This window comes from Nicotiana tomentosiformis, chromosome 12 (genome assembly GCF_000390325.3).
Source record: "Nicotiana tomentosiformis chromosome 12, ASM39032v3, whole genome shotgun sequence".
In the NCBI taxonomy this organism is placed as follows: Eukaryota; Viridiplantae; Streptophyta; class Magnoliopsida; order Solanales; family Solanaceae; genus Nicotiana; species Nicotiana tomentosiformis.
Window position 1 is genome coordinate 98,772,038 of NC_090823.1, and position 13,466 is coordinate 98,785,503.

The 13,466-nt window shown below is 33.4% G+C and overlaps 1 protein-coding gene across 1 annotated transcript; it reads right to left on the reverse strand.

The window, feature by feature from the left end:
• Positions 1-9,635: 9,635 nt before the first annotated feature.
• Positions 9,636-11,705, reverse strand: LOC104107334 (aldehyde oxidase GLOX-like). Its single transcript, XM_009616103.4, has one exon. The coding sequence runs from the start codon at positions 11,533-11,535 to the stop codon at positions 9,874-9,876; it is 1,662 nt and encodes a 553-aa protein (XP_009614398.1). The 5' UTR covers positions 11,536-11,705; the 3' UTR covers positions 9,636-9,873.
• Positions 11,706-13,466: the final 1,761 nt, after the last annotated feature.

Below are 13,466 nucleotides of genomic sequence, written 5' to 3' on the forward strand. Positions count from 1 at the left end.
CAAGCAAGACATTGTATAAAGTCTTTGTATCGATCACATGCAGCCATGCACTTGATTGCATTTCTTCAATGATGATTTCCAGCATGATCATGCCTATGGCTCTTTGCCCCCCTTGGTTGAATCCTTGGATCATCACACGACTTTCTGAGAGTTCGTTCATGGGAATAGCAAATTCTTTCACAGTGCGAATTGGAAAAATGTTCACTGAGGATCCTCTATCAACCAAAATTCGATTTACCCTTTCATCACGCATATATCCAACCAGGTACAATGGGCGGTTATGAAGAGTGTCACCTAGTAGAAGATCGTCATTTGTGAACATGACTTTTTTTTCACAAGCATTAACTTCTTGAGGAGTGGACTCGATGAGCTTTTATGAATATGGTGCCAACGGTAAGTCATCACTCTTTTCTTTCCCTTCATCAGCATGGCAACAGAAGGCATCGATACCTCCATGGGAAATCTTCATGTGAAATCAACTTGGTAAAAACTCCTCTAAGGTCACTGGACTTTGTGGCTTTTGAGAGTGGTACACCTCCACTTTTGCTTTCCTCAAACGCCTATCTGGATTCTGTTTTCTTCGTCTTTTTATCATTATTTTTCTTGTTGGTTATTATATTGATTCTTTTCGTGGGCTCCTTTTGTGGCGCCTACGACAAGTCACCAACGTCCAACCTTCATCGTCATCAGGTTGATTGACTTCAACTTTATTGTTCTCTAGTAATTCTCTATTTTACTTTCTTTAAAACCATATAATTCATCCGGACTAAATGAGCCAAGGGTGATAGAGACTTGGTTTGCACTTGCTTTCTCATATTCAAGCACGATCTTCTTTTCACGGGCCAAGTCCATAACTTTGTCCTTGAAAACAAAGCACTTCTCCAGAGGGTGGCTCACGAGTCGATGGCATTTGCAGTAATTTAGGTCATTCGTTTTACCAGCTTCATTTGGTCGCTTCATCTCCGGAAGCTCAATGAGATTTAATTCGAGGAGTTCTTCAAAAATTGCTAGCACATCAGAATCCAGAAATGGGTACTCCTTCTCTTGCATTTCTTTTAGAGTCAACTGCCCACTTGGTTTATCTTGAAAAGAAGTGGATTTCGTACTCTGCTTCTTGCTCACCTTTGTTGTGAACTTCACAGGTGATGTGTTGACATTCATAGCTTCTTTGTTTTCAGACCTGGGTACAAACTTGCTCCATTTCCTGACTTCTTGCTTGTCGTTCCCTTTGCGGGGCTCAGAGATAGGCAACCTTTCGTTTCCAGCGGAGGCCATTCTTAACTCCATGTCGTGGGCATGAGTCGCGAGTTCTTCAAATGTGCTAGGCTTGATACCTTGCAAGATGTAGCGGAGTCCCCAATGCATGCCTTGGATGCACATCTCTATACCAGAAGCTTCACTAAGCCTCTCTTTGCAGTTGAGGCTTGCATTCCTCTAACGATTGTTAAAGTCAATAACTGGTTCACTCTTTCGTTGACGAGTATTTGTAAGTTCTATCATACTCACAGTATGTCTCGTGCTATGAAAGCGATTGAGAAACTCTTGCTCTAGTTGATCCCAGCTATCAATAGATCCAGCCTCGAGGTCTGTGTACCAGTCAAAAGTATTTCCTTTTAGCGAGCGGACAAAATGCTTGACGAGGTAATCTCCATAAGTCCCAGCATTATTGCATGTCTCAACGAAGTGCGCCATATGTTGCTTTGGATTTCCTTTGCCATCAAACTGTTGAAATTTTAGATGTTGATAGCGAGCATACATCTTCAATATATCAATCCTTGAAGTGTACGGCTTTGCATAGGTAAAGGAGGACCTGTAAGCGACTTCATATTTGTTTTGTATAGTCCCTTCAATGAACTCCTTTAGTTGATTGATTGGAATCATTCCTTCCGAATAGACTGGAATTTCCTTAGTGGATGCAACTTGTCGTGGGGGAGGATCAATCTCTTGAACTTCTGGGAGTTTGCCAGGTGCATGGGTGGATTCTTCTTCCATCAAGATTTCCACCCTATCTGTTAGCTTGTCGATTCTAGCATCTTGATTTTGCATGCACTTGGTCAAGTCAGCGATTGCTTCCGTCAAGTTTGCCAACTGCTCCTCCACAGATGAAATGTTTGTCACCATGGCTTGCATGATTGTCGTGGACGATGGAGAGTAGCATGGATTTTCACACAAATTGATCCTTGATTAGCTCACGCTATGTGGTGTAAGTGGGGAGGATCCATCACTTGAAGCATCATCATCTTCCTTCACATCCGAGTTCTTAGATCCAGAGAGGTCAAGCAGAGCAAGAGTTTTCTTGATATTTTTAGCAACATCGCTTCCTCCTTCGGGTACGTTTGTGGAAGATCTTGTTCCTTTTGAGGATGAAGATCCGAAAATAGGGGTTGATGCGGACAGCACTTGGGGTGCTTGTTGTACTAACGAGCTTACTTTGCTCCTCGTAACTAATCCAAAGCTTCCAAAGGTAACATCGAGGATGCTTTCCACATCAACATAGAACCTGGAATAGCAACCTTGGTGGAAGTTGAACTGGAGTTGATTTTCTTTGAAGCCATTTCAATGTTCTTGAACTTAGGTGATTAAAAAGTTGAGATGAGAGGTAGAGATTGTCCCACTGGGCATGCCAGAATTTGTAGACAATAAATTGCGTAGAGAAAATAAAATCAAGACCGAAAAATATTGCAACAATCGTAGTATTCGATTTCAAGTAATTTGAGTATACAATCTCTATTAATCCTCTGATTATTCTTTTCAACAGTAAATAAAATAGCATTTGAGCTTAATCTTGAATTTTAATTCATTTTAATCCAACTGCTTGAGGTCTAATCTTGATCTTGACGTATTTTTAATCCAAGGGCTTGTAGCTTGTTCTTAAATCTTCGTCTTGATCTTTTAATCCTTAGAATACTTGAATGCTTGTAGCTTTTAGAGAATTCTGCAGCGTTTGATCCACGAGCTCTTTCTTGCTTCTTGTTATAACTTCTGGCATCTTTTCTGGGTTATAAAGACCCCTATTTATAGTTGTGTAAGGGAAGAGTTATGATAAGAACAAATTCTTTTCGACCAATCAAATTAAAGTGTGACATGACCGCATTTGATTGGCCAGAACATGTCACTTGCATATGTGGCACGATTTCATTGACCTTTTAACGTGACTTGGCATGCCTTGTCATTTTGACACGTGGCATGATCATATTGGCTCTTCCGCTTGACTTGGGCCTCTAGGAAGATGACATCTAGAGCTTAATGAAGTGGGCTCATCACTTTAGCCCAATTAAACGGGCTAGCCCAATGAATTAATATTTATTTGTTTAATCCATATGTATTGGACTTATATAATTAATTCAATTACATTAGCCCATAATATTTATTTGGACCAATATATCTTAAATTTAAAATATAATCTAAATTATTTTATGGATTTAATTTAAATAAAATTTATATGCCTACAGTTATATTTAGGGGTGTACAAACCGAACTTGAATATCGTACCAAACCGATTAAAAAACCCGACCAGGTTTGGTTTGGTATTGAGTAAAAAAACCCGAATCAAACCGACATATAAATATATAATTTTAAGACTTTATATAAACTTTTATTTAAAAGATGTCTTGAAATATTTGAAATCTTCTCATGGGATATAATATTTAATAGAATTATAAAGTGCATTCATTTTTATTTACTTTAAATAATAGATTGTATCACTTTCTTATTATGTGTTATTGAAATGCGTCAATCATCTCTTCGTTCTTTCATATTCATATGTCAAGATTTATTATATGTTTTTCGAATTTGAAGTGGTATTTGGATAATCTAAAATTACATAGAACATATCATTATTTAGGTATCATATTGATTTTATGTTTAATTATTAAATTTGGTTAACCCTGAAAGCGTACATCAACCAAAAATTATTGGTAGATGACTAAGAAAATAAACTATTTTGTTATACAAAAAGAATTCTCCCATAAGGTCACTTTAATAGATCATATGTTTGTTATTATTTTTTTTAAATTTCTAGTAAATATATATTCACTTATCAAAATTTTATCTATAACTTTAATAATGCAAGATTGAAATAATATTCATGTAACAAAAACCCGAAAAACCCAAAAAATCCGACAAAACCGAACCAATCCAAACCGATATAATTGGTTTGGTTTGGTTTTGATAAAATCCGAACTAACCCGATCCATGTACACCTCTAGTTATATTTAAAGTTTATAACAAATCCACATGTAATACTGAAACAAAAGATCAATTGATTTGAACTAAAATAAGAGAGCAACAAGCTCTCGTAGCTCTATTGGTTAGACTTCCTACTTAGTAAACAGAGGTCTTGAGTTTAATTCTCAACGAGAGCATTCGATTTTTCTATATTTTTGCGTTTCGTTTGATATGTATTCGTTGCGCGAGAGAATATAGTCGATACGAATATGGCTGATACAGGTTGTATCCTTTATATACACCCATGTATTACGCATTGGTTGTATTCGTTGCGCGAACAAATACAGTTAATACAAGTTATATTCGTTGCGCGAATGAATACAATTGAATATGTTGTATTCGTTTAGCGTTCGAATACAAATGATACAAGCTGATAGTAATTGAACAAAAGCTACGAATACTAATTGAACAAACTATAGTTACGTATGATAATTATGCTCTAAATTGTAGTACTTTATAACATTTCCTCATCTTAATATCAAGATGTAGAGTGAAAGATTTGTGAAATGGGATTTTTACCTAGTTATACTATATTAGAAACGTATTTACTTATGTTCTCTACGTTTTGTAGTTTTAATAAGTATCTAAGTTTTTCTTACAAATTGTATACATTACTCCTTAAAAGGCTCTCACCCCATTTTTAGTGCCTTCAATTAAGAGATTCAATTACATCTTTTTCTTTTTTTTCCATCTCCTCTTGTCTCTTTTTTTTTAAACATCAAAATCCCTTAATCTACGCCTAGAATCAATTATATCCTTTCCTTTCCCCCCTCTCCTCTCCTCTCTCTCTCTCTCTCTCTCTCTCTCTCTCTCTCTCTCTCTCAATTAAGAGATTCAATTACATCTTTTTTTTTTTTTTCCATCTCCTCTTGTCTCCTTTTTTTTAAACATCAAAATCCCTTAATCTACGCCTAGAATCAATTATATTCTTTCCTTTCCCCCTCTCTCCTCTCTCTCTCTCTCTCTCTCTCTCACATCAAAATCCCTTAATCTACGCCCAGAATCTCCATCTTCTCTCTTCCCACCATTGCCGGCAACTTTATATTATTAAAAGATCGTCAATTGTATCGTTCTTTTACTGGAGACTGGACAACACTAAAAATGATGAAATATTCAGGAATTGTATTATAATTGTATGATAACGGTATCATAATTGTATTTGAATTGTATCAGATACATCAATGCTTAAAACATAATTGTATCATACTTGTATCTGGTACATTAATACCCAAAATAATACATGATATAATATTAATAAATTAATATACAATTATCATATATTTGTGATACAAACTATGAAATTCGTCACGAACTCACAACTGCTCGTAACAATATATAATGAATATACACTTATCATACACTTGTAATACAATTCCTGCAATAATTATGATACATATATAATTATAATACAATCGCGACATTTTTGAAAAATTGTGATATAATTATGATCTTCATCTTCTTCAAGTTTCAATCACAACTCTACACTAAAAATTTAATATAATCGTATTATAATTATATTAGTATTATATCGAGTATTGTTTTGGGTATTGATGTATCATATACATGTCGCATACAATAAAGATTTTAGAAATAAAGATAACAAGATTCAAAACTTACCCACAACTTCTAGAGCAATATTTCTAATTTCGTCTGTATTGTATCAATAAGAAATTGAGATTTTGAGTGATTAGTAAGAAAGAGAGAAATTGGGTTTGAAAACATTTGAAAAAGGAAAAGAATCGAAAATTGGGGGGGGGGGGGGGGAGATAAAAAATAAAAGAGAGATTTTGGGTGATTATTAAGAAAGAGAGAAAAAAGAAACATAATCTTAAATGTAGGGAGGTTATGGGAAATGAGGGGTGGGTGTCAACTAACATGTTAAAATTAAGGGATCTTGATTTGTTTTTTGTTTTTTTAGGGTTTTATATATAACTTGTAAATTTAGATATATAAAATAATTAATAGAAATCTAAATAAATGTGGTAAATAAGTTTATATTATAGTATAGCTAGGTAAAAATCTCTTGTAAAATTAAGAGAAATACAATTGATCTGAGCATTTTTATGGGCCCTATGAGCAATATGGGCTACCATTCGTTTCTGGATAGATAAAAAAGAAATCTAGCCACAAGGAAGCCCAATCAATCCATCTATGATATTCTCAGGAAAAGGAAAGGATAGGGAAGAGTCATAAACAAGAATAACAACGAGACACTGTATAGTGGAAGAATTTAAGTTATAGTATATGCACTGACGGCTAAAGAATATATGTATTGATCATTATAAAAAGAACATTTACACAATTAAACAATTATAGTAATAATTATATATATACATTTTTGTGATAAACATTAATTGATAATCTGATAAAAATAAATAAATTCTTGTATAATAGCGACAAATTTTCAAGTGGTTGCTTAGAAATGTTCTCTGCAGCATCCCTTATAATTCCAGGTTCGGCACATATTCGTTGTTTTGCAGCAGTTTCAATCACAACACATTAGCGTCTCGAACTTAATTTTCTCATCTGATTGATTTTATGTATCTAAATTTGGCTTCATTGCTTACACCACTCCGAAAAAATGTATACAATCTTTGTATGAATAAATAGTAACAGTTGATTTCTTATCAACCAAAAAGCTTACGTAGAACGTGCTTATGGCCCCAATGTTACTGGCCTGAAAATTAGTGGGCGTTTGGACATAAGAATTGTAAAATTTCAAATAAATAGTGAATTTTTTTTTCAAGTGAAAATGGTATATGAAAATTAGAGATTGTGTTTGGACATGAATATAATTTGTGGTTGTTTTTGAATTTTTGTGAGTGATCTGAGTGAACTTTTTTTGAAAAATAGCTTTTTGGAGTTTTTTAAATTTTTGAAAAATTCCAAAATTCATCTTCAAGTGAAAATTAGAAATTTTATGGTCAAATGTTATTTTCGGAAAAAGGTGAAAAATTTTCGAAAAAAAGTGAAAAAATTCTTATGTCCAAACGGGCTCTTAGTACTCCCCCCCTTCTTAAGATATGCGACACTTTTTGTTTTTAGAGTTAATTTGTTAACTAATCTTTAAAGTTAAATTAAGTTATATCAGATTAATTTTTTAAAATTAAAATTTAGATATTTAAAAATTATATGAAAGTATTTTAGATCACAATTCTTCTCATGTTAATATGATCAAAAAATATTTTAAAATATTAATTAAAGTTCACATAGTTTGAATCTCGGGAAGCTAAAAATATCACACAAATTACAATAGGAAGTAATATAAATTGGAAGTATAGCGTTTCGCTCGTTATATTTTATCTTTTAAACACAATCAATAAGAGTCTGATTCATTCAGAAATCGATCAAATTATAACAAAAGAAGATGACAGTCAAATGTGAGAAAAGATTATTTAGTTAAAAGAGTTGTAGAAGTGAAGAAACATGATGAGATGGGATATAAAAGTAGAGGAACCTCCAAAATAAAATACGTGCAGACAAACAAGTCCGTGATCCATCTTTAAAGTTTCATCTCATGGCCTTTTATGACCCGTGACTCTTTTATTCTACTCTCTTCAATCAGGCTTTAATAACCGCCGTCTTCTACACATTTTAGGACCACAAATTATATGTAATTAATTTTTTACACCTTGCAATTTAACATATTGTTAATGCTTGTTTTCCTTATTTTATGTTAACACTGATTGTTAATAGTTACATTTAATTACCTTTAACTGACTTAATAATGTAAAAATAATTTACATTATCAAGTGTATAATTAAGAGTTAAATCCCGGTATCGACGTTCATAATGACCTAAAGTTGTTTATTCTCTCATTTAGACATTAGAAGGGCAGCGACATATCTTGTCTTTCCATTAAAAGAGGCAATCCGGCGGTGAACAAAGTATTTCATATCACGTAAGGTTCGGGAAATTGTCAGACCCCAATGGGTTGTGTTGTAGGTAACCTACCCCGATGTAAGTATTAGTGACTGATTCTACGACTCGAACCCGTAATTTATAGACCATACGAATTGATTCTTTATCCAGTCTTTCGATTGTATTCGGCATCTGAGGCTCGGAATTAACTTCTTATATTTTATCCATCCCACCTCCTTGGGATCAATAGTGATCTTTTACTTGCTCCTAAGTATAACTCAAAAAATCGATATTATTAATTGAAAACGGAAGTGGCAAGTTTCTGTATTTTGAAGAAACAATATTTGTGTTAGTAGCCTATTTAAGGCATGTTATAGGACATATAACTAACGGAGAATATAATATACTTCTATAACAAGCTTTCATATCATTTTGGCCTTCAAAAACATCCCATATTGCTCGATCGAGTAATTGAAGTTAATCACGATCGACATTATAATAACGGACTACTTTATCCTTTTTTGGGTTTATCGTGTTATCGAAGTTATATTACTTGCACATTGACCTATGAAACAACAATCTTTTCCCCTCTTAAAATATATACTGATAGCATCTTCCAAACATAGTTGCCGTTTTTATACATGTATACTTGTATGGAATTTCATTTTCATTCCTTTTACGGCCAAGTAAATTTTAAAAAGGGAAATTTATTGGGCACTGCTACGATTTAACCAATATATAAGGACCATTTTATACAAAAACGCCCAAAATAAATAAAAGTAAAAGAGCAAAGATGTTGACTGTTTATCTGCCGATTTTGTCGAATAACTACCTACAAAATGTAACCATATGGAAATTTAATCATTTCCTCCTGAATCTAGCTAGTTCACATTTTCAAGCATTATACAACATGCATATTACTAATCATGGGCTTATTTTAAATGACTCTTAAGCCAAAATAGCTTTTAAACCATAAGTTAGGAATTTTAGTTTTTGGGATTTTAGCTTGTTTTTGTCATTTTAACTTAAAAACAAGTATTTAAAGACACTTTTTTACTCTATCCAAACACTAAAAATGACTTAAAAGTTATTTTGGCTTAAAAACACTTAAAATAAACCAATCCAAACGAGCGCTAAATTTCCCACTTCTCTCTGCCCTCAAAGGTTGAGGTTTGTACGTTCTTCTTTTCTCAAATTTGGTGTTGTGGATTAGTGGAGTAATTAGTTTTCAGGTGAAAAAACGGACATGATTTATCTATCTTTTCAGAATTTCAGGTCCTAATACTAAGATGAGGAAAAAGAATTTGACCTTAGATCTATGTATATATTCTAAATTTTAGTTAGATCTTAGATAAAGCTCAAAGTACAAACAACAGGACAAGCTATTTAGTTCATTCGATATATTGCAGTGAACATTAATTCCATATTTTTATGGGACAAGCAATTGAAAGCTTGGAAGAAGCATGTATATTTTGGTCCGACCCACCTCTATCTTAAATGCCATTCCACCGCATAGTTGTCAAAAAACACAATAAATTCAAGAAGTATTTTACTACAGTAGAGGAACAATTTGATTAAATCAAAAAAATCAAGATCCATCAATCCTTACAAAAGCTTATCCAAAAAAAGAGTAGAGAATGTCTATAGTTAACATTATTATAAAAATGATAACCTGTAAATATGTTTTAAACGACTTTTTCTATATGCGTGTATATATGTGTGGGAAGGAAGAAAAAACCAAAAAATAAAAATAAAAAATCCTGGAGAATAAAGAATTTGTTATGTTCACTGGATTTTGACCCAAATTCCTTCACTTGGTATATCTTGATGAACCACAAAGAGAAGATAGTATCCAGGTGGGGCTAATGTAGCCGAATTTGGAGTGACCACATTTACTTGGTAGGCTTTTTCTCCAACTAGTTTCACATTTTCATTTGCTAGTACCAGTAATCTTTGGTTTTGAGTAAATGAGTGTGTGTTAAATCCTGGTGCAACCATTGTTACCGTGACCAAATTTCTATTTACCCTACCTGAAACCTTAAACCGAATCGGTACTCGTTGCCCATACCCGATTATATATTGCGAAGCGGGTGAAATGATCTGGGGGCGCAAATATTCCGATTCTGGATCCAAATAGGATGGGGAAAATGCCTCCAAACTTAATTCTGTAGGAAAAAGAACTCCCGTGAAGTTGTAATATATATGTGGGTTACTACCAGCAATAAGAACCCGACCGTTTCGAAGTAAAGTAGCTGTTGAATGGTACATTCTTGGTATGGTACTCGGGTTCTGGATCTCAAATCGAGAACCAAACGGGTTGTCCGGTCGGTAAATCACGGGTTTCAAAACCGGGTCCCGACCCAGTTCCCATCCAGCCGTGCCCGTGGCCGCTCCATTAATGATCAACACATTCCCATTTGGTAAAATCACCATGTCACCCATTGTCCTAGCCAGTGGCATGTTCTCAATAGTCCATTGTGGATTCGGGTCGGTTATTCTGATCCGCCCGCATGTACTCAAAGCACCAAGAAATTTACCATTTTGAGCACTGATATATGAACCTTTTGGTGCTCCACCACATACCAAAACCTCAGCTTGAATTTGTTGTGTTTGCAAATTCTTCAATGGAAGAAGAACAGCAGAACCTGTGCTAGGATAACTTCTCGGGTCACCACCTGGTATTTGAGGGTAACTTTTCACCACCACGTTCTTAGTATAATCAAACAAGATAGCTCTGTTATTAGCAAAAATGAACAAATTTCCATCCATATTAAGAAAAACAAAAGGGTATAAGTTATTCTCAATTTTAGGATCATTTGTCTGCACAAGAAATGGCAAACTGTATGCTTTATAAGCTGAAGCAGGCTTAGGATAAAACTCATAATTAAAAGCCCGACGACCACCAATGATAATTTGTCTACCATCTGGTAATATATGATTTGTAGCATACCATCTTCTTTGAGCCAAACCACCTTGAATTTCTTGCCAGTCACAAGTATTATTACCATTACATGGTTTGAAAACTCTTACAACTTTTTCACCATCATTGAATCCACCTGTTTGGACTAAAGAGCCGTCAGGAAATACAGAACCAGAAGAGCACCAGACATCAGTTTGGACCATAAGCGGACGTATAGAGTTGGTGACAATGTTGTACTCAACAGAATGAGCAGTGCAGTCAATTTGTAAGGTAGTGTCATTTGGGTCATTGCGACATTTTCCATCGGGCAATGAGATGTTGGAGTGACCAAAATCAGTACGGTCGAAAATGACGACTTTGTCGTTGTTGAGGAGTTGCATGTGCATGGCTGAAATGCCGATGTTTGACATTAGTATATTCCATTTGCCACCAGCGGCGGAAGCGAAGTTGGGCCGGTGACATGATAGTAGCACAAAGAGATGCAAAAGGATGAAGAAAAGAATACTAGTACTAGTTGTAAACTTCATAATGAGTTGTGTTTTTTGTTTGGTTTCTGACAGCAATTACGACAAAAGAAGCTAGTAATCAGAGGAAGGGAGGGGTGGTGGGGTTACTGGAGTTTTTGTGTATAGAATAGAGGTGAATAATATAGTACTTGGTTGGGATGTGTGTGGTTATTAGAAGTCTAAGGATGGATGTCCCATATATATATATATATATATATATATGGTGTGTCACGGTAGTAGCAAAGTAGGAAGATATGTTAGTACCACAAGCAAGCAATCGCGTGACGAATAATTGCGGCCGGTGATAGATGGTTTGTCCGCACGGACGGACGGATTCAAGATTTAAATTATATGAGTTCAACTTTTAAGATTATTAGTATTGAACTCATTATATTCTTAAAGTTTTGAATTTATATCCATAATTTATTATAATTTCAGTGAATTTTTACACATAAATTTGTGTTCCGTGTCAAAAGTTATGAGTTCAATTGAACCCGTTATTATAGGGCTACATCCGCCCCGGTTTGTCCAGAGGAGAAGAAGTTCTTCTCCTGTCTCAATTTATGCATCATGAAAGCCAAACAAGTTTTCCTTTGATATTAATTTTTTATGTCTTTTAAATACTTTAAATTATTAAATCTTGTTGCTTATAGTACCTTCTACATAAGTTCGAATTCGCTATCAAAATTAAAAAATTTAACTCTCGAAATTTGAATTGTGTCATGTAAATTAGGATAAAGAGAGCAGTATTTTTATGGAGCTTAACTTGTACGCATTTGACCATGTAAAAACAATTACGCTATCATATCATCTAAAAAATATTTACATATAATGTTCATAAAAAGTGAGATTAATAAACTTAAAAATAAAGGTTTGTTAATTACCTATAAGTGAAAATATATTAATTAAAATTGTTTACACTTTCAAAGCATATAAGTTATAATCTTTTAAAACAATGTACATTACTAATTAGAGTTACATTGTAATAAATCGTAAAACACTGATAATATAAAGATTTTTACACTAGCTTGTTATTTTAAAACCTGTAATAGGTAAACTACACATATTGATAATATAAAAGTTTTGATGACGTTACTGTGTATAATTTGAAGAAAAAAGGAAAAAAATTCCTCTATTCCAAAGGAAATCAAGTTATTTTAGTATTCGTTTCAGTCTCAGCTTATTTTTTTCATTTTTTTTTAAGCACAACTATTTATAGTGTAAAACTAAAAACATTGTTAAATTAAAATCTATTTTCTTTAAGAAAAGTGAACCCGTTAAAGTATTAAAGTGACTAAGGATATATATATTTCCCTAAAAATACATTAGTTAATTCACATGAATTAGATTATAAGAAGCTGTCTGCACCGGCTCTTACATTATTTACCCGTTTGGCCATAAAATTTGGGAGCCCTTTGTCAATTTTTTTTTCAAATATTTGTTTATTTATAGACTTTAACTATTCTTTGGTGGATTTTGAAAATAAAATCTTCAAATCCCAAAAACAGCTCTAGAGTAATTTTTGACGTTTTCTACTCACAAAACTTCAAATTCTTTTCAAGTAAAATGCATGGCCAAATACAATTTCAACTTTTAAAAATTATTTTTTATCTCATCATCAAAAACTCATTTTTTTTCAAGTTTCAACCAAATCTATGTCCAAACGCTAGCTAAGTGTATTTCACCTAGTATGTTTGCGTTTCGTTTGTTATACATGTGGGTTTGCTGCAATAAATTTTTTTTAAGTAATATACAAAGGTAATGTAAAAAGAATTTACATAATTATTAAAAGTTTAACATGTTATAGAAAGTTAACTACTTAGTATTATTTTTTGCTATGCTCGTCGCACAAATTACGACTAATTACCTTATAAGTAATTTAATTATGTTAATATTTTTCTATATTATCTGTACATAAAACTTACACTCTTATATCTATCTTTGCGCCCTGA

Excerpts from the sequence above, each read along its gene's own strand:
- LOC104107334 (XM_009616103.4), bottom strand. The coding sequence starts at position 11,535 with ATGAAGTTTACAACTAGTACTAGTATTCTTTTCTTCATCCTTTTGCAT.